A 22,739-nucleotide genomic window follows, 5' to 3' on the forward strand; every position below is an offset into this window, starting at 1 on the left:
CTGTGGGGTTCTTACAGTCTTTGCTTGCCTTCAGTCGGCGAGAATTTTGACTCTGTGGCAGCCCATTGCGATTTCGAGTCTGTTGTTTCGAGACTCTTCCCCAATAAGTTTTTCAGTGTTACCTGCGCTCCTATCTCCTTGTTTACGCTGCGCCTTCTCAACGGCGATGATCCTCATCTAGTGTCTGAGTCTACCCCTTTAGCCACGTTATCTTCCTCCTCACTTGACAACCCTGTCAAGCTAGCCTAGCTGATGAGGGGTGATATCCCTAACCGGTCCCAGGATACTTGATTCCGGTCCAGAGAGGACCTGGCTTGGTAGTTTGTGCTCGACTGTTCTTATAGGAAACAGGGTCAAGACTGATTTGCATATAGCTGGGTCCAAACTGGGGTGGCCTGGTGGGCAAAAAAAATGATGGATTAAACCCAGATCTTTGTGACTGGGGAAGAATGTGATTTGCTCAGCATTCCATCCATCATCTGTTCTTTTTCCTTTTGTCACCCTGAGTGGGAAGGTTATGCCCAGAGATGGTCCCTTCTCACTGTGCAATTGGATTCAAGCTAACCTGGCTGATGGAGGAGTGATACCCCGCAACTGGTGCCAGGATGCTTTATTCCGGTCCAGGGAGGCCCTGACCTGGCCTGTCAGTCCGGTCTGGAATGTTCCCATGGGGAACAGTGTCAAGACTGAATTGTATATTTCTGGGTCCAAGCTGAGGTGGCGTGGTGGGCAAAAAAAACAATGGATTAAACCCAGATCTTTGTGACTGGGGGTGAATGTTTGCATTGCTCAAGTCTGTCGATCATCTGTTCTTTTTGTGTTTAGGGAAACTTAAGAATTATGTCCCAGCATATTTACCTTACATTTAAAGGTGTGTTGGCCCACACAAATGAAGGAAAGCGCCACAGAGTGGTGTAGCATGAGAATACGTTGCAAATATTTTTCTGTTCGTACAGCAAAATGAACAACCCACAGAAAAAGGCTAGCAAAACAATCAAAAGGGAGTAGACCTGGGGATGAAGTTCTATCTAGTACACTCAGATAAATGTACCAGCTGTCATGAAATTTTTAAAAACAAATAGAAATTCAGTTTTTGTTTACTTTTGACCTTTCGAGTCGTGGTTTCTTATAAAAAACTGCAAACTGTAAAGATTAACAGCTTTTATTCTGTACATATGATTTTTCCCACTCTCTTTCCATTCCAATATTGCTAAATCAGAAGTGTTGCCAAGCTCTGAGATCCTTTGACATATGGTATCCACAGAGCCAAACATCTGACATCACTTCCCGTTTTCAGAGCGAGAGCAGGAAAAGAACTGCAAAGTTCCAAGTAGACCCGCATTTGTTTGCAGTCCTATGCATTAAGTAACAGCAGCTTCTTAACATGTTTTCTACATAAGTGTGAAATTCTTAGCTACTTGAGCATCTTTTGTCAATCTCCCCCATACATGCATGCCATGATTTTGGAACAAGAAGGCAGGAGGTTTAGGAGAAACAGGGAAGATTAAATGTCTTCATTAAAGTGCTCTGAAATGGAGGACAATTTAAGTTGGTGAAAGCTAAACTAAAGCCTTTTTTGTCTTACACCACTGATTGCCACTTTAGCATGTATGTCCATGTCAAGTTTTCTGCCAGCCTTATATTTTGCACCTACAGCACTAACAAAGTTTTTATCACTGTGTGTATGGGTTTCTGAGTCTGAACATGGTTAGTGCCAATGGCTGAGCATCATACATCTGTTTGATCACTAGATTAGGCTTTTCAAATATTTCATCCGTCACTCTTTCTTTGTCTCACGCTAAAAACATAAGGAACAAGTTACTTATCTTAAGCAAAACTTTTTCTGGAGGATCCCTATCTAACTGCAGATTGCTCATCTTTTGAATACTTCCCCAGGTGTCAGACTGGATAGGGAAACCTTTAAGGGGAGTACCCCTGCATACAATCAGGTGGCGCTGTGCGGTACCACAATGTTGTTGTAAAGGTCTGGAAATTACATGTGGGGCCAATATATGTGCTACTCCTGTGCGCTGACGCCAGTTGCTTTCAGAGCTGTCTGTGCCACCAAATGCAGAACCGCAACAGCAAACTGTTGTCAACCAGAGTGCAGGCTTCTAGACTTGGGTCAGGATCTTTTTAATGGACAGAGACCAATTCACATAACAGGGGTTGGTGTGGGGGAATATGGGAGGGTCGGTGAGGAATATGCAGTTAAAGTCTCTACCAGAAAGATTACTGCAGGTAAGTAACTTGTTTTTCTGGCAGAGACTTGTAACTGCAGATTCCTCACAGTTTAAGTAGATGCCAAAACATGCAAACCAGAATGCCGTGTAGGGCTGAGCGGGGAAAAATGCCCCTCTTGGCACACCTGGCCAATTCAGACAGTAGTGCTTCATTAACATATGGAGGGATGCCCATGTAGCTGCCTGACAAATGTTGAGGACAGGAACTCCAAGTACCATACAGTAGCAATACTAGCAGCAGCCTTGGTTCTGTTGAATGAGCTCTTAACCCTTCTGGGGGCTGCACATTGGCTAATCTCTAACTTTAATACAGATTACAATCCAATGAGTGATGGTCTGTTTCTGCACAACTTTACTGTTCCTCGTTACATAAACCCCCACAAATAACTTATCGCCCTCTCAATGTTCTCTGGTACAATTGATGTAAAACCTCAATGCTCTTTTGGGGTCTAGGTGATGTAATCTCTCTTCCTTCTTAAAGAGGTGAGAGCAGAGCATAGAATGCCAGTGACGGCTTGAGTGACTTCACTACTTGTGGAAGTAAAGATGTCCAAGTCTGGTTACTAGATTATCTGGGAAGAAGGCAGTCTATGGTGGGTTGACAAAAATAGCATGGAGCTCCCTCACTCGCCCTCCTGATGTTATGGCAACTAGGAATACTGTCTTGAGGGTAAGAAGCCACAAAGAACAGCTGTGCAATGGCTCAAAAGGACTGCCCTTCAAATATAGCAGGACCATGTTAAGATCTCAATGTGGCATAACAAAGGAAGGAGAAAACAAATGATGGACTCTTTTCCAAAAGCACATTACAAGGCGACTGAAATAATGAGGGTTGGACCAGCAACCTTAAGAAGGTCGAAAGAGCTGAAAGCTACCCTTTAACTATGTCCAAAGCAAAGCCTTGCTGGGCAAGGGAGAGAACAAACAAAACATCAGCTAACGTGGCCTGGAGGAGGGTCTATCTGTTGGGCCACACCAAACCACAAATCTGTCCCCAAAACAGGCATATACAGTTTTTGTTGTGGTATGCCTGGCTCTCAAGATGACATCAGCTATTTCTGGAGACAAGTCAACAGTGTTCAGCTGTCACTGGTCAATCTCCTAGCATGAAGATGGAGGAGGCCCAGGTGTAACACTCTGCCCCATTACAGTGACAACAGATCTTTCTGGAGGGCAGCCTAATTGGAAGACAGATGTTCATGCTCAGGATCTCTTGATGCCATACTCTCTGTGCCCAGACGAGGTCCACTAGGAAGACTTGGGCCCAGACATTCCTGATCTTCTCCAGAACCTGGATAAGGAATGGTATCAGCGGGAAGGCATACAGAAGTCCTGAGCCTCACGATAGGCAGAACACATATCAGAAAGAGAGACAGACGCCTTAGGAATTCAACCTGAAGTGATTATCTGTATAAGCCACTCCTGCCAGAGTCCTGGAAGAATTGAAAGAGCGGATGTGGTTGGCGTGGTAGAGCAAACAATCCAAAGGAGTGCCCTGTGGTCCTGATTTCTTTGAAGTGCTCCAGAGTAGATTATGTTTTATCCCTAAGAAGGCAAGTCCCATCAAAGTGCATGTCCATAAGGGATGCCTGGACATTGCCGCCCCCCCCCCCCCCCCAAAAAACACCATCGCTCTCAGCCAAGCATGTCGACGGATAGCAGCACTTTTGCCAATGGCTTGCCACCATGGTATTCAGGTCTCAACAGATGGTAAATTTAGCGGCACCAGAGCCATCTTGTATGGAATGTGTCAGTACAGGGCAAACATCTCCCATAACACCTGGGAGGACCTGAGCGACAGAACCCCTTAGAGGTCATGCCCTTTTGGAAGGAGGCACTTTCCTAATTTGTAGGGCCTTGGGACAAGACTAGGCCAGAATCAATGAGAGGTGTTATGGCCACTGGCATCCTGGAGATCCTCATACCAGTTTTCTTCAAGGTAGGTATGCACAAATTCATCCCCTGCATCATACTCATTGTCGGAATCTGTCTCAAACAAGGAATGTAGTTTATGAGACTTACCCTACTGAAGCGGGACTTTAAGCAGCTCACATGGAGCAGTTCAATAGACACTTAGGCCCATGTTTATACTTTTTTAGCGCCGCTTTTTTACGCAAATTGTATTTTGTGAGTTTGTACCGCTTTTGCGTCAAAAAATTACGCAAATGCGGTGTTAAAAAAGTATAAATATGGGCCTTAGTGCAGCCTCAGTCAAATTTGAGGCAGCATAGATTTGGATTCGGAGAGCACAATACGGTGTGCCTCGTCCTCTTTCATTGTAGGGGACAGAACTGGTGTCGACCTACCAGGAACTGGTGTCAACAAAGGCACCGGTAGAGGTCTTGTAGTGGTAACAAAGGGTCAAATCGACGTAGATGGTGAACCCGCTGACTGTATCCTAGATGGAGGGCCTCTGGTCTGCATGGGGCCAAAGGGAGTCGAAAGGGATCTGAAGAGTTGCAACATAGTCTTACAGAGCTCTTGGATTTGCCTCAGAGTTGCAGATGGCTCTAGGAACTCAGGTTGTGCCAGGACAAGTTGCAGGATTGGCTCCAACGTCAGCCGACTTTGAAAGTGGGACTGAGAGGTATGGCGATGCACCCCAACCCTCTCAGGTGTATGAGTGGCAAGAAGGGTCCGAGTCCCTCTTTGATTATTATTATTTTTTTCCCTTGGCTTTAACAGAGGATCTGGAGTGCAACGACGATGACCTCGTGATCAACTTCTATACTCGGCAAACGTTTGTGCTTGGAATGGTCATGAAGCGGAGTCTTCCAATGCCTGGCAATGTATAGCTTTGCCTCCATGTCCTGAATGGCCTTTGCATTCATCAACGCTAAGTCACTACAGGCTGTAAAGCTGTGGCTCGACCCTAGGCACACCTGATGTAGATCTGTCACAGGCATTTGCTTGAAACAGTCCTTACAAGGTTTAAAACAAATAAGCTGTTTAGGCAGGTAACCTGCTTGCCAACTGTATAAATTCTGATGTAAATAGGTCTCAAAAGAGATGAGCAGCTGCTCCAGATCGCATCTAGTGGTGCATAGGAGTGGCATCTATATTGTCTCTGCATGTCATTTCTGCATCGGAGCTGCACGGTGCAAGCTGATGGTACACAGAGATACTGTTCAAAAGTTTACAGATTCATTCTGATGTCTGTTGAAGTATTCAAAAGGTAAAGAATCTGCAATTACAAGTCTCTATCAGAAATGCGCCTAACTTGGGAGACCTGATAAACATGTTTGGGCTCTAGACTTCTTCCATTCCCATGAAAAGGTGACTTGGCCTAGCAAGTTGGGGTATACTGTTATGGTGGCTACCACTAACTATCATTAAGTAAGGGGACCATTCATAACCTAAAGACCTGCTAAACCAGACAGAACTGAATGGCACTCTAAAAAATTTAGGCCCATTTTTATACTTTTTTAGCGTCGCTTTTTGACGCAAAAACGGCGCAAACTCACAAAATACAATTGTAGTTTGCAAGTTTGCGCCGCTTTTGCGTCAAATAATGACGCAAATGCGGCGCTAAAAAAGTATAAATATGGGCCTTAAAGTCATTAAGAAGTATTGACTAAAACATTTCCACCCATCAATTTTCTGTTGTCTAAGGACATTTGAAGAATGTTAGAGGTAGATTGAGGGTTTCCTTTTTGCAGGGTGAAAGCCACAAAAAAATTACAAATGTTCGAACAGAGCAGGAACAGAAAGGTTCAAATTTTTCTACATTAATACATTTCACATGAATGAGCTGCACAAAACAATACAAAAACCCACAACTTTCACTTTCAGCAACTGATATTAGCAAATATTTTATTTACTAGTTCTCATGCGTCTGTTTCCCACCTTCCTGTCCTAAGGGGTTATTGCAGTAGCTGGAAAGTGCACCATTTATTTCAATAGTCTCAGAAGAACTAAGACAAAGCTGGACATAAGGAGATTGTGCAATGGAGCTATAGCAACAGGTGCATCCTTAGAACGCTGCCTGTGTCTGCTGCGAAGCCGCCAGTGGACAAAGCCGCAGCAGTGTAATTGGCACTACCACATGTTTCTTCTGGGACTTCTCAAGCATGTTATGTGATGCATTTGCTGATGGAATGTATTGTTTTAGACAACACACGAGATTGTGCCATCGACTACTGGCTCAGACAACTGCCCTGATGCTTCCGGATAAGAGAATAAGGCAGCTGGGATAAAATATGTGCTTACAATCTATAGAGTACATCATTTTGCTGGTACATATTTCCAGCATCCAGTGGCATTTGTCTGTAACACTTCGTATTCCTCAGTATCCTCTACACTCTCCCTGTTCCACACATACTCCCACCTGTTGTCCCTGTTACTGTTTGTGGAAGGGGTCGTTAACTACGCTGAGGTGTTTACTCTCTCTTCCATCTGTAACTGTGGATTCTATTGATGTTTGGGGCAGCTCCCAATATTTTATGTTAATTTCATTTAGAAGAAATTAACCGCTTTCCTGATTTATTCAGCATGGCTACGCAGCCACTGGAATGCCTAAGTCCCACAATTAATGCCTTAACTTTCTCTGTCACATGCAAGATCACATATATTCACTCTCTTTTACAGGCTTTGTGCAGTGTAAACAGTTAAAACAATGCTAACAAGTATATTGTTCTTAATCACACCAAAGGGAAGACACTAGCACCTTCTTAGAGGTATGGAATGACATCTGACACTTTTTTGGACTGCTCTGGAATAAAACTCCAGTTTTAACCAATATCAACTTGACAGAGTCATAATTGCCTTGACTGGAAAGACGGTTCTACCACCTAGATCACGCACACACACACAAACAAACAACAGAAAGCAGTTCAGATGTAAATGCTACTTGGTAATATCTGGAACCATTGTGGAGATGTTCTGTGCAGGTGGTGGTGGGATTTTTCAGTTGAGTTCACATATGTCAGTCTTTTTGGTTCCCTCAATGGTAGTGAGTTGGCACTTTATTTTACATTCAATAAATAAACAGGTTCTTGAGGGAGTCCCATTTAATGATATAGCAATCACAAAGCCTCCTAGTCCTCCTTCGGTTTTTCCAAAGTGAGGAAATTGTCCACCATGCCAGGCTGTATCTCCGAATCGCTCAAGTGCTTCTTTTCCCGGCTGTGATCGGCTTTCATCCTGGTCCATGAAGGAGATCGCATATACCCTCCACGAGGTAGTGATGGGTGGTGCAGACCTGCCAAGAAATTAAAGAGAGTTTGCATTTAATGCCTTCTTTACAACACATTTCAGACCTTAAGTAACATGAAATGACCACAGAAAGAAGCTTTGGGCTATTGGTCACCATAGCTTGTGAAAGGGCCTCTGCATAGATAAGCGTGTAGCTTAACTTACATGTGATTAACTTTACCCTGGTTCTCCCGGCTTGTCATAAGCAAGGTTTGTGGAAGATCTGAAGATCTCCCTCTCTGCTAGCTCTCCTTTTAGTATCCTTTGTAGGAAATGAGTGTTTGACAGCTCTGGCTGATCATTTTGTTTTTACTTTCTATCATGCTTTTATGCAACCAGTTGGGCACTGTAAGACTCTACAGAATACCTAGAGAAATACAATATAATATGTAGATTGTGACCACATAAAGTGCTTTATTTACAAGAGACGACTGCCCAGGAATGTAGAATTGCTGGTCACCCACTTTTACTCTTTGTGTCTCATGTGCTGTAAACGTGTGTCTTTTCCTAAAGACCAGTAATGTACTTTGAGTCTAGGGCATTCCTGAGTTGTGATCCTTCCACCCTGATCGAGTCTTGTTACATGTGTATATAGATCATATGAGATGAACCAGACTTCAAAACCTCTGGTAGAGGGTGTAGTGCAAGGCAACAGTGACTGATCATAAATACTGTGGGTCTCTGGCGGAAGGTGTAGTGTAACCCCAAGGTTTGTAGATACCCAATGTTTCGGTTGGGGAGTGGGAAGGTGTTTCAAGATAGTTTGGGTCTCTTGTTGTTTAGTGTGAACCATTGCTTGTACATCACCTGTGCCTTTGGTTATGTTCCCCATGTGTTAGATTATAGGAAATGTGGGGATATCGCTGAAGTATAGCCTGGAGGTATTAACACTGAATGGAGACACTACTGCAAGGTACATTTATTTACTAATTATTGATATCTGTGACATATTACAAGCGATTCTTGGGTCTAAAGATCTGAGATCTCAGGTTGACTCGAGCTTGGGAATCCAAGAGAGTGAGCCCCCTCCAACATTAATATCCCACGCTGAGCTATATGCTTGCTTAGGCAAGAGGACAAAGGGTTTAGTGGTAAACTCATGCACAGACTGCTTAATTGGAAGGGGTACTCCTCTCCACTGAATACAGAGCAAGCTGTCTGAGCAGCTGGTGCATTAGAGACACCCTGCTCTATCCACTGCCCCCCTTCTGCACCTGGCAAAGATTCGTTCTCGTCATCGGAGTCGGCAAAGACTTCAGCCAGCTCCTGGTCGGACATGTCAGTGAGCTCGGTCAGGTCAAGTAGATCAAAGTGCACCTCCAATGAAGAAACACTGCTGAGAGGTTCTAAGAGGAAAGGAGAACAAGAGATAAACAAAGATATTAGAAATACACAATGATTTTGGAGCCTACACATGCGCTCTTCAGCTCTACGCTGGTTTCAGATTTTATACTGTTGCATAACTAATCTCTGCTGAAAACAGTTCAGTTTCAACATCATGAAGGTGTAAGGTATTATAACACCCCAACATGACTATGTTCTGGAAGGCACTGTGACAATCCAGTTCTGCATCCTAGAAGACAATAGTGGAAAGGATGTTCAGTGAGGTTATATTTAGGGAGAAAAAGTGTTTGGATGAAGTCAGCAGGAGGGAAAAGCATTACCTTATGATAAAATCTGCAGGGAAAACACATTGTCTTAAGAGGTCATTAAAATGAAAAACACATTGGCCCTCATTCCGACCCTGGCGGTCTAAGACCGCCAGGGCCGCGGGCAACGGAAGCACTGCCAACAGGCTGGCGGTGCTTCAGTGCCCATTCTGACCGCGGCGGTAAAGCCGCGGTCAGAAAAGGGGATCCGGCGGTTTCCCGCCGGATTTCCCCTGGCTGGGCTGAACCTCCATGGCGGCGCTGCAAGCAGCGCCACCATGGGGATTCCGACCCCCTTCCCGCCAGCCTGTTTCTGGTGGTTTTGACCGCCAGGAACAAGATGGCGGGAACGGGTGTCATGGGGCCCCTGGGGGCCCCTGCACTGCCCTGGGCAGTGCAGGGGCCCCCTAACAGGGCCCCAGCATGATTTTCACTGTCTGCATAGCAGACAGTGAAAATCATGATGGGTGCAACTGCACCCGTCGCACCCCTGCAACACCGCCGGCTCCATTCGGAGCCGGCCTCTGTGTTGCAGGGCCTTTCCCGCTGGGCCGGCGGGTGCTCCCTTGGCAGGCGCCCGCCGGCCTAGCGGGAAAGTCAGAATGGCCTCCGCGGTCTTCTGATCGCAGAGCGGCCATTTGGCGGTTCCCGCCAGGCGGGCGGCATCCGCCGCCCGCCCGGGTCAGAATGACCCCCATAGTCTGGAAAAGTCGTCAGCAGAATAACAAACTATCTTATTAGGTTATGGACAACAGCTTGTGCGTTTAATTCCTGGGCAGGGATAGCAAATTCTTTGATGAGAATAGCAGGAAGCACACAAAGGGCTCGCTTCACAAAGGTTTTCCTATGAGTAAGTGTGGATTGCTCTTGTGGTACTAGTGGTTTACTTCTGGGTTACTACTTGCGTATTCCTGGAATTCAGTATTAAGCCAGTAGTAGAGGAAGTCAAAGCTGTTGTTTTGTGGTTATTCCTTTTCCAGACATTTTGTTGTCTATTTGAAGTAGCCTTGTGGTCACTGGTGCGATCTGCTATTTTGCAAGCCTTTCAGAAAGAGTTTTTAAACGTCAAGGGGAAAAGAATAGCTGTATTTACCATCTTGCTGCTGTGTGTCAAATGTAGAGGGCAGGAATACAATGTATCTACTAAGATATGGTGCATTCCTTCTCTCCCTCTGCACTGGCACACTTGTGGTTGCCAAGTGCCAACACAGGCACCCTTGGAGCCACAATTGATTTTGTGCAGGAAGGGACACCTTCCTGCACAGAAGCAAGCCTCTGAGGCTTTTCCTGTTATGTGGTCTGCAGAATGAAAGAGGAAAAAACTAGGAGAAATAAACCTATTTCTCCTTGTTACACCTCCCCTGGGAAGGTGTACCATCTTGACACTGCGAATGCACCAAAAACTATGGGTGGATGCGTGGAAACACCCATGCTCCATCCAAGGACCATCTTCCCAGGGCACAGTAACGGAAGGCAGAGATTTGCCTGCCTTGCATTACTCAATATTTACTGTGCCTGATTTACTCTGCATGGCATAGTAAATCTCATTTATGGGCTTGCTTTGCCTTTGTGTCTCCTTATCTGATGCAAGGGCAACGCAAGCCTTATATTAACTACATGATACTGTGGCTCATAACTTATCTAATAGAGAATTCTAGCCACAGATTCTTTACCTTAGAATATTCCCAGGCATCAGAGTGGATCTGGAAAGTTTTGAGCAATCCCCCATGTGTGCTAGTAGGTGGGGTTATTCGGCTTCATGCGGTGTCGTCCGCATGGGAAGTGACGTGCTTGGTGCCTATATAGGCACCACTCTAGCGCACTGACATCACTTGAGTCTTTTCCACGCCATCAGCACGGATGCAGATCGAGCTCCCCTCAGTAATTTTTTGACTCACTTCGACAACTGGTGTGCGCTTTTTTCGAGATGTCTCTGAAAAGCTCTCTCTGATAAACAGTCAGACGGGCGTCGCACAATGTCAGCTCTGGCACTGACCAGGCCCACACAGCCTGAATTGGAAACAGAGCCCTATTTCACTGAAGGGCTCACTGAGGAACACGAATGGAGGGGCTCTGAAAATACTTATTTCTACACATGCACCCCCGCCGAGCAGGGTCCATGACCTACGGCAACTGGTATGAGGATTTGGCTGACACCAGTGGTCTGAACAGCTCATCAAACACTGGCCGCCTCCTCTCCTCCCAGTGGCTACAGAGGAAGAGGCTTCTTTTGCTATGGTGCCCCAGAGGCCTCCTGAGGTCCTGGACATACAGCTGTGCACAGTTCAAGTCAAAATAAATGTTTTGACAAAGGTGCTTCAACCGGGATTATCCCCATCAGACCCCTTACTACTCTTCAACAAAGTCCTCACTGACATCCTGCGTGGCACCTGGGACAAGACCTACACAAGACCATTTCTCACCACCATCACCCCGCTCCCAAACCCAGCTTTTCTTGCCATCGCCCTACCCCCGAGATGCTAGAAGTCCGGCCTTCAACTTCCCCAATTAATCAAAGCACCTTCCCTACCACACCACCGGATAGGGAATCACAGAGCTTGAATACCTTCAGAAAGAGGATCTTTTCTTCTGCCAGCCTGGCACTATAGTCCGTTAATACCACATGCTTATTTGGCCATTATTCCCATATTGTGTGGTTAAGTTGCGCAAGTGCAGCCTATGGTCCGGAGGAGGCTCAGGCCATACTTCTCCAAGCTATTGCTGACAGGCAAGACTTAGCAAAGTTCACAATCAGAAGTGGGTTGTATATGACCGACTCACTGGACATTGTTTCTTTGGTGACACTGCCCTGTCACGCCTGGTTGAGGAATACTGGCTTTTTGGGAGATGTCCCCAAGCCTTGTTCATGGACATGTCTTTCGATGGAACCTGTCTCTTTGGAGACAAGGTGGATTCTGCCTTGGAAAGATTCAAGGACAGTAGAACTACTGCTGGGTCACTGGGGCTCTTCGTGGCCTCATGACAGTCTCATCCTGCCTTATGCCCATTCCATGGTTGTGAGAGGGGCTATCTGCCGTATGTATCCCTTCACTCCAGGCCAGTCATTTCTAGGCCACAAACCTCGTGGGGACCAAAGCGAGAGGCCCACCAAATCCACTACCTTCCCTTCCACCCCGACACCAGCAGCACAGTCAAATCTTCTTTAGTTTACCCTCAAGCCAGCATGGACATTCGGTGGTGGCAGAATCCAATACACCTGCACCACTGGAGGGAGGTTACATCAGATAAATGGGTGCTTCAGATTATCCAACGGGGCTATGCCCTCCCGTTTCAACAAACCCCACCACCACTCCTTCCTGCTTCACACTGGCTGACAGAGGACCACCTTGCACTTTTGCAACAAGAAGTACTAGCCTTCTGGCCAAAGGAGACATCGAGAGAGTGCCACCATCAGAAGAAGGTCATGGTTGCGATTCTTGCTACTTCCTGGTGCCAAAGAAGGTTGGAGGCATCTGTCCTATCTTAGATGTGCGCCTTCTCAATTACTTCTTGAAATAGGTCTCCTCTCCCTTTAGACCTGGGGACTGGATGGTAGGGCTGGACTCGCAGGAAGCCTATTTCCACACATCCGTCCTGCCTGCGCACAGATTCTACGCTACCTGCCGTGCACGGTGGGTAAAGAGCTTTATCTGTTCCCTGTGCTCCACTTTGGTCTTGCCAGTGCTCCTTGGATGTTCACCTAGGTGATGGCAGTGGTTGCAGCAGACCTGCTGGGGTTCTATTCTTCCCCTACCTCGATGATTGGCTGTTGAAGGTGGTCTCCCCTCAGGCAGTCATCTCCCACCTCTACACCACGGCAGACCTCCTGCACTCACTGGGGTTCAGTATCAATGTGCCAAAGTCACACCTGACTCCCTCTCAGATGCTCCAAATCATCAGAGATATGCTGGAATCAGTGCAGTTTTGGGCTTTTCCTCCTGAACCGTGAGTCCAGGATATTTAGGCTATGATTCTAATGGTTCAGCCTCCATCCTGGATTTCGATAAGATTGACTCTGAGGCTGCTGGGTCTCATTGCCTCCTGCACCCTGTAGGTAACAAAATTCCCATTGGCATATGAGGGCTCTTTAAAGACCTGCAGTGGTGGCTCATGGACGCGACTGAGTCAACAGCAGACCTCTCTATCTTCCCCACTCAGAGCTCACAATAGTGACATATGCGTCACTTCTTGGTTGGCGCAGCTACCTGGAGAGGTGGAGATCAGAAGCCTGTGGTTTCCACCAGAGGCTCAGCGCCACATCAGTCTGTTGGAATTGAGAGTGTATCCGTCTGGCACTGAAAGTCTTTCTTCCTTCCATCAAGGGAAGGCTTGTTTGGGTGTTCACGGACAACACCACCACCATGTGGTACTGCAACAAGCAGGGCAGAGTGGGGTTGCGGACCTTATGTCAAGAGGCTCTACATCTCTAGACAGGGCTGGAACATCAGGTCATATAGTTCAACATCTGGCGGGCTTTCTGAACATCAAAATAAACTCAGCTGTTGATGCCTAGAAGATTACAAATATCGTCTTTACCAGACGTGGTGCGAGGCCTCTTCCGAGATTGAGAGAACCTTGGTTATATCTGTTCGCCATCGCCAAGAATGCACAATGTGAGCACTTCTGCATTGTAGTTCTTGCTTAGAGACGCATTTCGTCTTGACTGGAGCTCAGGACACCTATAGGCCTTTCCGCCGATACCACTACTGTCCAGAGTTCTCAAGAAGGTGGAACACAATGGGCTCAGGTCATCCTAGTGCTTCCGGACTGGCAAGGAGAGTATAGTATCCCAAACTCCCGAGCATGAGCATCTGTCACCAGTCAGGCTGCCCATCTGAAAGGATCTTCTGTCGCAGCAACAGGGCAGGGTACTGCACCCGACCCTATCCACTCTCTACCTTCATGCGTGGAGATTGAGTGATGACAGTTGAGGTTGTTTGATTTGCCTCCTGAAGTGTGTCATTCTGACATCCATCCATTTTTCCATTAAAACTATTTACATATGCCTATGGGACATGTTTGTGGCTTCGTGCACATGTAAATTGGTTGATCGTCTGTCTTCACCCTTGTCTGATGTTTTTCTGTTTGTTCTCTCCCTCACCCAGCAAGGCTTTGCTTTGAGTACAGTTAAATGATATCTCTCCACCATTTCTGCCTTTCTACAGCTGCTGGACCAACCTTCTGTGTTTAACTCACCGGTTGTGACTAGATTCCTTAAAGGTTTACAGCATATGTTTCCCCCCCATGCCTTTCTTTATGCCCCAATGGGAATTGAATTTAGTTTTACTTTCCTTGTGTGTTCTCCTTTTGAGCTGATGTGCACTGCCCTTCATGGCTCTTCACTCTTAAAACTGTTTTTCTTGTGGCGATAACATTTGCCAGGAGGGTTAGCAAATTGCAAATTGTGGGAGCTTTCAGTCAACACTCCCTATACTTTTTCCTAGACAAGCTGGGTCTTAGAACTCAAACATTATTTGTGCATATATAGGCACTGCACATGTCACTTCCGGTGCAGATGATGCCATGCAGAGCCAAAGAACGCCATCTACTGGTGTGCAAGGGGTATTGTCCAAAAACCTCCAGATCCAGTCTGCGCCTGGGAATATTCTAAGGAAAGGAATCTGCAGCTAGGTTGAGCCTCTACCAGATAAAGCATTACTGAATGTAAATAATTTGTTCAGCAGCATCAGGAAACCTTGGGGTGTACAGACAGGACCACACAAGTGTGAACCTACATTCCTACCCAAAACAGAGGAAAGTGATCAATCATGTCCAGGTATAACTGGGGATTAAATGTTTCACTAAACTAGTTTATACTTCAACATACAAAGGGACCTTATTTAGAGTTTGGAAAGAATTTAAATCCTCCAATTTCTAAATGAACAATAAATATGGAAACAAATCCTTCGGCTTAATTTCCTCCACTCTGGGAATAATATTGTGGAGGAAATTCAGCTGGTGAATTGTGCTCTATATTTAGAGTGTCCTTCAGAAACTGAAGAATGTTCAGTTCCCTCCAAACACTAAATTAGATGTAGGATTCCAAATTCCAACTTTTGTTATTATTAGACAGACATCAGCAGAGTGGTTAGGATGATCATCATCGGGCATGCAGAGTTTCCAGTTTCTTTGCAACTAGATCACCACCACACCTTAGAGTGACTAGAATCCCTTTAAGCCTGCGTCTACCAAGGGTAGTATTTCAAACAGCAGATAAAATGTGTTTCCTGGGTGTCGAGATTACCAGGACAGTATCGGCTACTTGGAGTTTAGAACTACGAATATACCTTTTGCAATTTGTCTTTAGAGTGCTCTTTGTCCACTGGGAACACATGGCATTGTTGTCCAGGACTGAGGTGTCTGAAGAGACTAGAGCCAACAAAGATCCACCCTTGTAGAGCATGGCAGGTGCATACCTGGTGGTCGGTGGGGGGTGTTCCAATATTCCCAAAGGACTCAAAAGATGGATCACTCAACATTCTGGGAGGAGGCATACTTAATCAGGATGGTTCTGTTTGTGGTGCACATAACCGGTTTCCTCCCCATTGGCTTGAGGCCACTGCTGGTTAATTTTAATAGGTTTGGTTTCCATGAACTGGAGTAAGTCATCAATTTATTGGCCCTGAAATGGGGCCCTGTTGTCACTTCACAGTTATTGAAGGAGGCTAGGAGTCACTAGCACTTTTCCATTTTCAGGATCACTACCTTGACAGTGATAGTCTGGATGATTTCTGTTTCACGATCCTTGGAATAATTTCCCTTAATGGCCATTAACCTGGGACTGGCAGGAAAGTTTTTCTTTATTACTGGGGCAGATTGGCGAGTACACTCAAAGCTCCCACCTGCTTATCAAATGGAAAGCCAGACATTATTCTATTCATGTGTTTCCATTATGACCATTCCTTTGTGTTCAGTTCCAAACTATCCCACTCCAATAGACCTCATTCAAATCAACCTTGCCCTACCCCAATCTACACTGTTTCAGTCTACCCCACTCCATTCCAATCAACCCACTCCACCTCAGTCAACCCCACTCCACTCCACTCTACCACAGTCTACCCCACTCCACTCTACCACAATCCACCCCACTCCAATCCAATCTACCCCATTCCAATCAACCTTGCCCTACCCCAATCTACAGCACTCCACTTGTATCTACTCTACTCTGTTCCAATCTACCTCACTCCACTCCATTCCAATCAACCCCAATCCAACCCACTCCACCTCAATCGACCCCACTCCACTCCACTCTACTCTACCACAGTCTACCCCACTCCAATCCAATCTATCCCTCTCCAAACCAATTTACCCCACTCCAGTAGACCTCATTCCAATCAACCCTGCCCTACCCCAATCTACAGCACTCCCCTTGTATCTACTCTGTTTCAATCTACACCACTCCAATCGATCCCACTCCATTCCAATCAACACCAATCCAACCCACTCCACCTCAATCGACACCACTCCACTCTACCGGTCTACCCCACTCAAATGCACCACAATCTACCCCACTCCAATCCAATGTATCCCTCTCCAAACCAACTTATCCTACTCCAATCTACCCCACTCCAAAAGTCCTCATTCAACTCCACTCTAATCTACCCCACTCCAATCCAAACTACCCCACTCCAATCGATCTCTCTCCAAACCAATTTACCCCACTGCAATCTACCCCACTCAAATCTACCACATTCTACCCCCACCTCACTCCAATCCATTCCAGTCACTCCAGTCTATACCACTCCACCCCTTTGCATTCCAGTGTACCCAACTCCACCCTATCCCAATCTACCACGCTCCAATCTACCAGAATCTACCCCACTCCAATATAACTCATTCCAATCAACCTCACCCCACTCCAATCTACCCCACTCCTCTACTCCAATCACTCCACTTGTATCTACTCCACTCTGTTCCAATCTACCCCACTCCAAACGATCCCACTCTATTTTAATGTATTGCAGTCCAACCCACTCAACTGCAATCTACCCTACTCCATCCCAATCTACCATCTATCCAACTCCAATCTATCCCACTTCACTCTACCACAGTCTACCCCACTCCAATCTACCACATTCACTCTAATGTACCCCACTCTACTCCAATCTGTCCCACTCCAGTCTAACACTCAACCCCAATCTACCTTTACTCCAATCTACCACAACCTACTGCACTTCACTCCAAACTTTCCCACTCCATTCTAACCCGTCTCCACCATACTCCTCAAATCAGCGCCACTCCAATCTACCACACTCTACCCCAATCTATCCCACCCCACCTGCATCTACCATACTTCAATGTACCACATCCCAATTTACCCCACTCCTCCTCACTCCATTTCAATCTACCTTACTCCAATCCATGCAATCTGCTCCACTTTGCCCCACTCTGCCCTAATCCACCCCACTCCAAACTACCTCACTCCACTCTATCCCACTCCAATCTACCCACTCTACTCCAATTTACCCCATTTAAATCTACCCCACCAATCTACTCCACTATATTCTAACTCACTCCACCTCATTCTACCCCGCTACAATCTACTCCCATTCCACTATACCACAATCTACACCACTACAATCTACCACATTCCATGCCACTTACTTTTAGGGCATGCTGAGCAGCAGCCACACTGGTGTACCACATGGCTAAAACACATTGCCGAAGCCAATAGCTCTCATATAGGCAAGACCTATTGGCTTTGCCACTCCTGGTTTCCATGTCTGCTTCTTTATTAAACTTTTCGGAAATGTTATGGTTTTTGAAGTACAACAATGCCCACAAATCTTGTGGCTTGACGAGGATTACTTCCAAGCACAGCCCTCGGGCCATTATCCCAAGTCCCACTTCAATAAGACTGCACACAGCCGTAGTTTGTGTTTTTAAGTTTTGCTGGCCCATCTGTCTTTTTACTGGTGTTTTAACTGCGCCACCATGAGTTAAGCTTTTATCACTCTTGGGTAGACTTCACTGATTCCATACTGTTAGCTTAACATGTGAGGCAAGTCGTTCCAGGCCTAGAGGCCCTGGAGCTCCCAAAAAGAGTGGTTGTGATCGAAGGCCATTCAAGGGTGGATGCCTGTACGACAAGTGATGCTGCCTCTGAAGCTATCCCTCACAATCCATGCGGTCAGCTCCGTGACTAGGATGCTGCTGCACACCAAAGTGGCAAGTCTGCAAGAAATTCTTTAAGCTTCATGCCTAACACCAAAAACAGAGGACTCGTTCACGGCATCTCTACCAGCTAAATGCTCGGAGAAGGTTGTTATTTCACATTATTATACAGCCCGACTCTACCAAAAGCAGAATTAAACACAAACATTACACTTTAATGGTAAAAGGCTGATTTTCATTTAATGCCCGAAATGAACAATGTTAAATCATAAACTCTGGGTATGAATCTCAGCTTTCCCAGTTGATTAAATTGTGTGATCTTCAGCAAATCACTTTAGTTCATCGTATGTCAGTTTGACTGTGTGTCAGATCTGAAGTACCTTGAAGAAAATGAGTGCTGCGCGTGTGTGTGTGTATATAAAAACCTCCCTTATGTATGATTTATTGGATAATAATGTTGGGCCACATACAAAAATATTGACCACATATATTTTGTTTGTTCGCTTATGGTAGTGGCGTCAGGTCAAAGGGGGTGAGATGATAAGTGAAAACTATTCATTTTAATAGTTGTCAGTGCAGTGATATAACCTAATGTGCTAAACTGAAACACAAGCATAAAAAAAAAATATTGCTCGTTTCGACGAGTCTTTATTGTACTTGTACATGACATTTTTGGGTCATTTGCGGATCTTCGGTAGCTCGGCTCGTGTTTTGGCTCTGATAGAACTGCTACACGCAAGCCCAGCTCCCCCACTAATCTTCTGCTTTCCCACATCTACAGTCAAGCTCGAGGAAAGAGCTAGCAGGAAGCAGCAATACAATACAACACAGCACCCAGAAGCCACAGACATCAGTCAGCATTACCTGTACTGGAGCAAGGATTTATGTTCAAATATGATAGAAGGAAATGCAGAAAAACATTACCTTTTCTCAGAATTGCATTTGATATGATTAAAAAAGAGTTTAGATCCAGAAGTATTCCAACATACAATGGCCTCCAGGACATTAGGGGACCAAGAAGTACCAAACGGCTCTAAAGATCCATAAATATAAATATTGCATAGTACAATAAATATATATGTGTACCTTGAGGGAAATAAATATACCTTTGTGTCTGGTAGTATGCGACTGCTCTAGAATCAATAAGTATAACTGGTAGTGGGGCACATTATTAAATATATATGTGGGCAGTTCATAACCAATATTAAAACACTGGAATGCTTAAAGCGTCCCTGAAGACCATAGAGTGACTTAGGACTAATACTTGCTGCTATTGCCTTTCTGCTCCAAGATTCCAATGCTTGTCTTTCTCTATTTAGGAACATTCTACCCTCAGTCGGGGTAATGTTCTGATAGCATTATAGCCCACTGGCGGGGGCTGTAACAGGTGTGAAAGGCCCTCTTCTCTTGAAGTAACTCGGCAAGCGGGCCTTTACTAATCGTTCTAGCTGTGGGCAGAAGGCTATGAAACAATACTATCACGTGTACAATCCCTGTGACCAAGTCTCAGGGATGCAGTCACAAATGCAGTGCCACTTCTGATAAACTTCAAAAGCCAATCACAAGTTTACAGAGCCGAAAGCTGTTGTAGCATTGGAGTTCCACCGGTCTGTGTCGAATTCGAGTGTAGTTTGATGTCCTTGTGGCAGCAGTGCTGGCTAAAAATGTATTTGTATCCAGGCACGTTTGAATTTTACATTAATTTAGATGTGACAAGTGTCTGTTACTCTTGCCTCTACTGCGGTGCTCCCTCGGAATTCTGGGTTTTCTTTTCACGTGGCAAAAGGGTATTTTAATCGACAAAATAGTCAAAGGAACGATCATTTAGAAAGGAGTCATGGCAACTCACCAGTTTTTACGCATGATTCATGACTTTTGGTGGTTCCCAAGGTTACTCTTGGTGGCTAATGTCACTTTCACAATGGGATGGTGTGACCAGAACGGAGTTAGTTATTGGAAAAGATCGGAAGGGGTCTCTGATGGGTGGCACATCGTGAGAGCATACATAGTCCTTGCAGCGCAGTGCCCAACACTGATTCAAGAGGGCTGGAACTATGCTCCAGTAGTGAGGCTCAAACTCTGGCTGGAGTTTGGCCCAAGTGCCCACCACTGGAGTGTGGTGCCCTGGAGACAGCAGGATGAAATAACCCGAGACACAGCCAAAGGCCCTCTCTCAGTAATCACAGAAGTACACGTGTACACACTTACAAAACAACACACAACCTTTCTGAAAATGACATAACGAGGATTCTCAAACTGCAGCCCTTCGACCCCGGAGGTTTTTCTCAAGGGACAAACAATACCAAAAGCCTTTCCTATATGAATGCCTGGGAGATTCCCTGTAAGAAAAGACCTTTCCAAAAGCTTTACATGGTGTGATGACAATCCACCATTAAAGGCATACCGGGTTTAAAATACGCTTTTCACCATTGTTTTGCTTTCCTTCTCTTATTTTATGACCGAGCTGACAAAACTTCTCTGGAATGCACTTTTTAGTTTAAAGAAGACAATTATTATTATTACTTCACCACAAGACGAGATTAGTAGGTTGGAAGCACACGTTTAACAGTAGTTGCAGCAATGAAAGCAAAATATATCAAAGTACTTCTCAGTTGCAATGTACACAGCAAATACTTGTGATTATTTTATAGCATAACTTCAAAGCAAAGCATAAATGTCAAAATTGCGTCACCGTAGGGCCTATCACTCCGCTTCATCTTTCTAAGGTCTGCAAGTCGATGACTCCGGTTCAACTGCGAGAAAGAGATTTTCCACCCAAACGGGAGACAGGCAATTGACGTCCGTTCCTGCCTGAAGTCGAGATTATTCTCCCGCTGTTGCCCAGGGCCACCGTTAAAAGCAAACTCAGTGTGGGAACCGAATAAACTTGGAGAGTGGCCAAGTCTCCAAACTTCACTGGCTCCCAGACTGGATTGAGAGGTAAACACAAAATCTACGCTCTCTTATCAGCTAGGGTTTGGTGTGAAAAACACAGCTTGGTCTATCATGTGGAAAAACACAGCTTGGGAAAACACAGCTCATCTGCAATGTCTCAACTGCAATGTCTAACTCCACATTAAAGCCAATAGGCAGCTAACCTAAATACAGAATGTAATGTCTAATGCCATATTAAAGCCAATAGGCAGCTGACCTACATACCAAATGTAATGTCTAATGCAGTGTTAAAGCCAATAGGCAGCTAAACTGAACACAACATGTAATGTGCTACTGCTGAACATTAAGCAACTAATATGCGCAGTGGTGAAACACAAAGTCATTGGTCAAACACAATTAATAGCATAACAACCATTAAAAGGTCAGGCCTAATGCCTTTGTCGTAACTAACTGAGCCCAGATGTACTAAACGTAAGCTTTCCCAGAAGGCAAAGAGTGCAATGCAGGCACTATTTTTTCGGCAAAGGTTCTCAAGTTCTACACAATCAAAATCTGTAGTCAAAACAATCAACTCTCGGGCAGAATAAAAGCACTTCTCAGTAGTGCTTCTTAATGCTCTTTTTATGTGGATCACATAAGGTGTCTGACAACTGCGCTACCCATCCAGATCTAAAAATGGCAGCAGGAGTCAAGTGAATGCTGTTTAAAAGTAGGGACATGCCATAAAGGTGGGGAGGGAATAGCTCTAGGGTGACTAAGCCGCATCACTGTAGGTGACGGGTAGCAGGCCAAGTGTAGGTCGTGATGTGACCACAGTGCAAACCCACAAACACAGAAGCGCAGCGAGGGTACTGTGAATCCTAAAGCAATCAAGGAAAATGGGAGCCTAGAACACCCTGGGTTTGCTGGGGCGGCTCCTCCGCTATGGTGGAGGAGCGTTACCCCCGCCAGCAGCAGCTGCGAATCTTTAAAAATGAAACGATATAGTTTTATTTTTAAAGGGGCGGGGCCATGGGGGGATGACGGCCCGTGAGGGGCGTGCACAGAGCACTCCCCTCAGTGCGAATGTATGTTTGGCCGGTTGTCTCGCACCAGCCAAATAAACATGCGCACAGGGCTCTCGCCAACACAGCACTGTGTTGCCAGGTTGGAGACCGTAGACCCAGACTCCCAGTCTGCATTGGAGCACCCAGCCAGGGCGCTCCAGCCAATCATAACACTGCTCTGAGCAGTAAGCTTTTTTCATTTTTTTTATTTTTATTTTTTTTTATTCCCCCGCCCCCACACTTTGCCCAATCGCAACTGCCAGGTTGGGCGGTAAAAGAAAACTACAACTGGGAGAGGGCCTCCCATGTGCCTAGGCCCTTGTGCTGCAGCTCCAGAGAGGAAGAGCAGCCTGCAGTTATTCGCTTATGGTGGCATAAATCACTCCACCAGTCCTCAGCAGGTTTTAAATTATTTGTGGGATAGGTTTGTCACAAAATGTATCAAACCGGTGTCTTGAGACTCCGAGGTCATAGATACCATGGTCAACACCTGCACCTTACTGTACCGACCCAAGAAGCGCCGGACAGGCCTTTTATTCCCCCGGGTATTTCCCTGGCGGGCTGGAGGCCGGTTTTGAAAGGACAGGGCCGCTCCTGGT

General features: G+C 45.7%; 1 protein-coding gene across 1 annotated transcript in view; it reads right to left on the reverse strand.

Annotated features, from left to right (window-relative positions):
* Nucleotides 1-1,146: 1,146 nt before the first annotated feature.
* DBNDD1 (dysbindin domain containing 1) overlaps nucleotides 1,147-22,739 on the reverse strand; it is a 213,655-nt gene continuing 192,062 nt past the window's right edge. The window contains exons 3-4 of the mRNA XM_069216540.1: nucleotides 8,651-8,782; nucleotides 1,147-7,443 (exon numbers count right to left, since the gene is read on the reverse strand). Of these exons, the coding sequence (XP_069072641.1) occupies nucleotides 7,280-7,443; nucleotides 8,651-8,782 (296 nt within the window). The 3' untranslated portion in view covers nucleotides 1,147-7,279. The remainder of the gene's footprint in view (nucleotides 7,444-8,650; nucleotides 8,783-22,739) is intronic.

The sequence above is a fragment of the Pleurodeles waltl genome, chromosome 12 (genome assembly GCF_031143425.1).
Source record: "Pleurodeles waltl isolate 20211129_DDA chromosome 12, aPleWal1.hap1.20221129, whole genome shotgun sequence".
NCBI lineage: Eukaryota > Metazoa > Chordata > Amphibia > Caudata > Salamandridae > Pleurodeles > Pleurodeles waltl.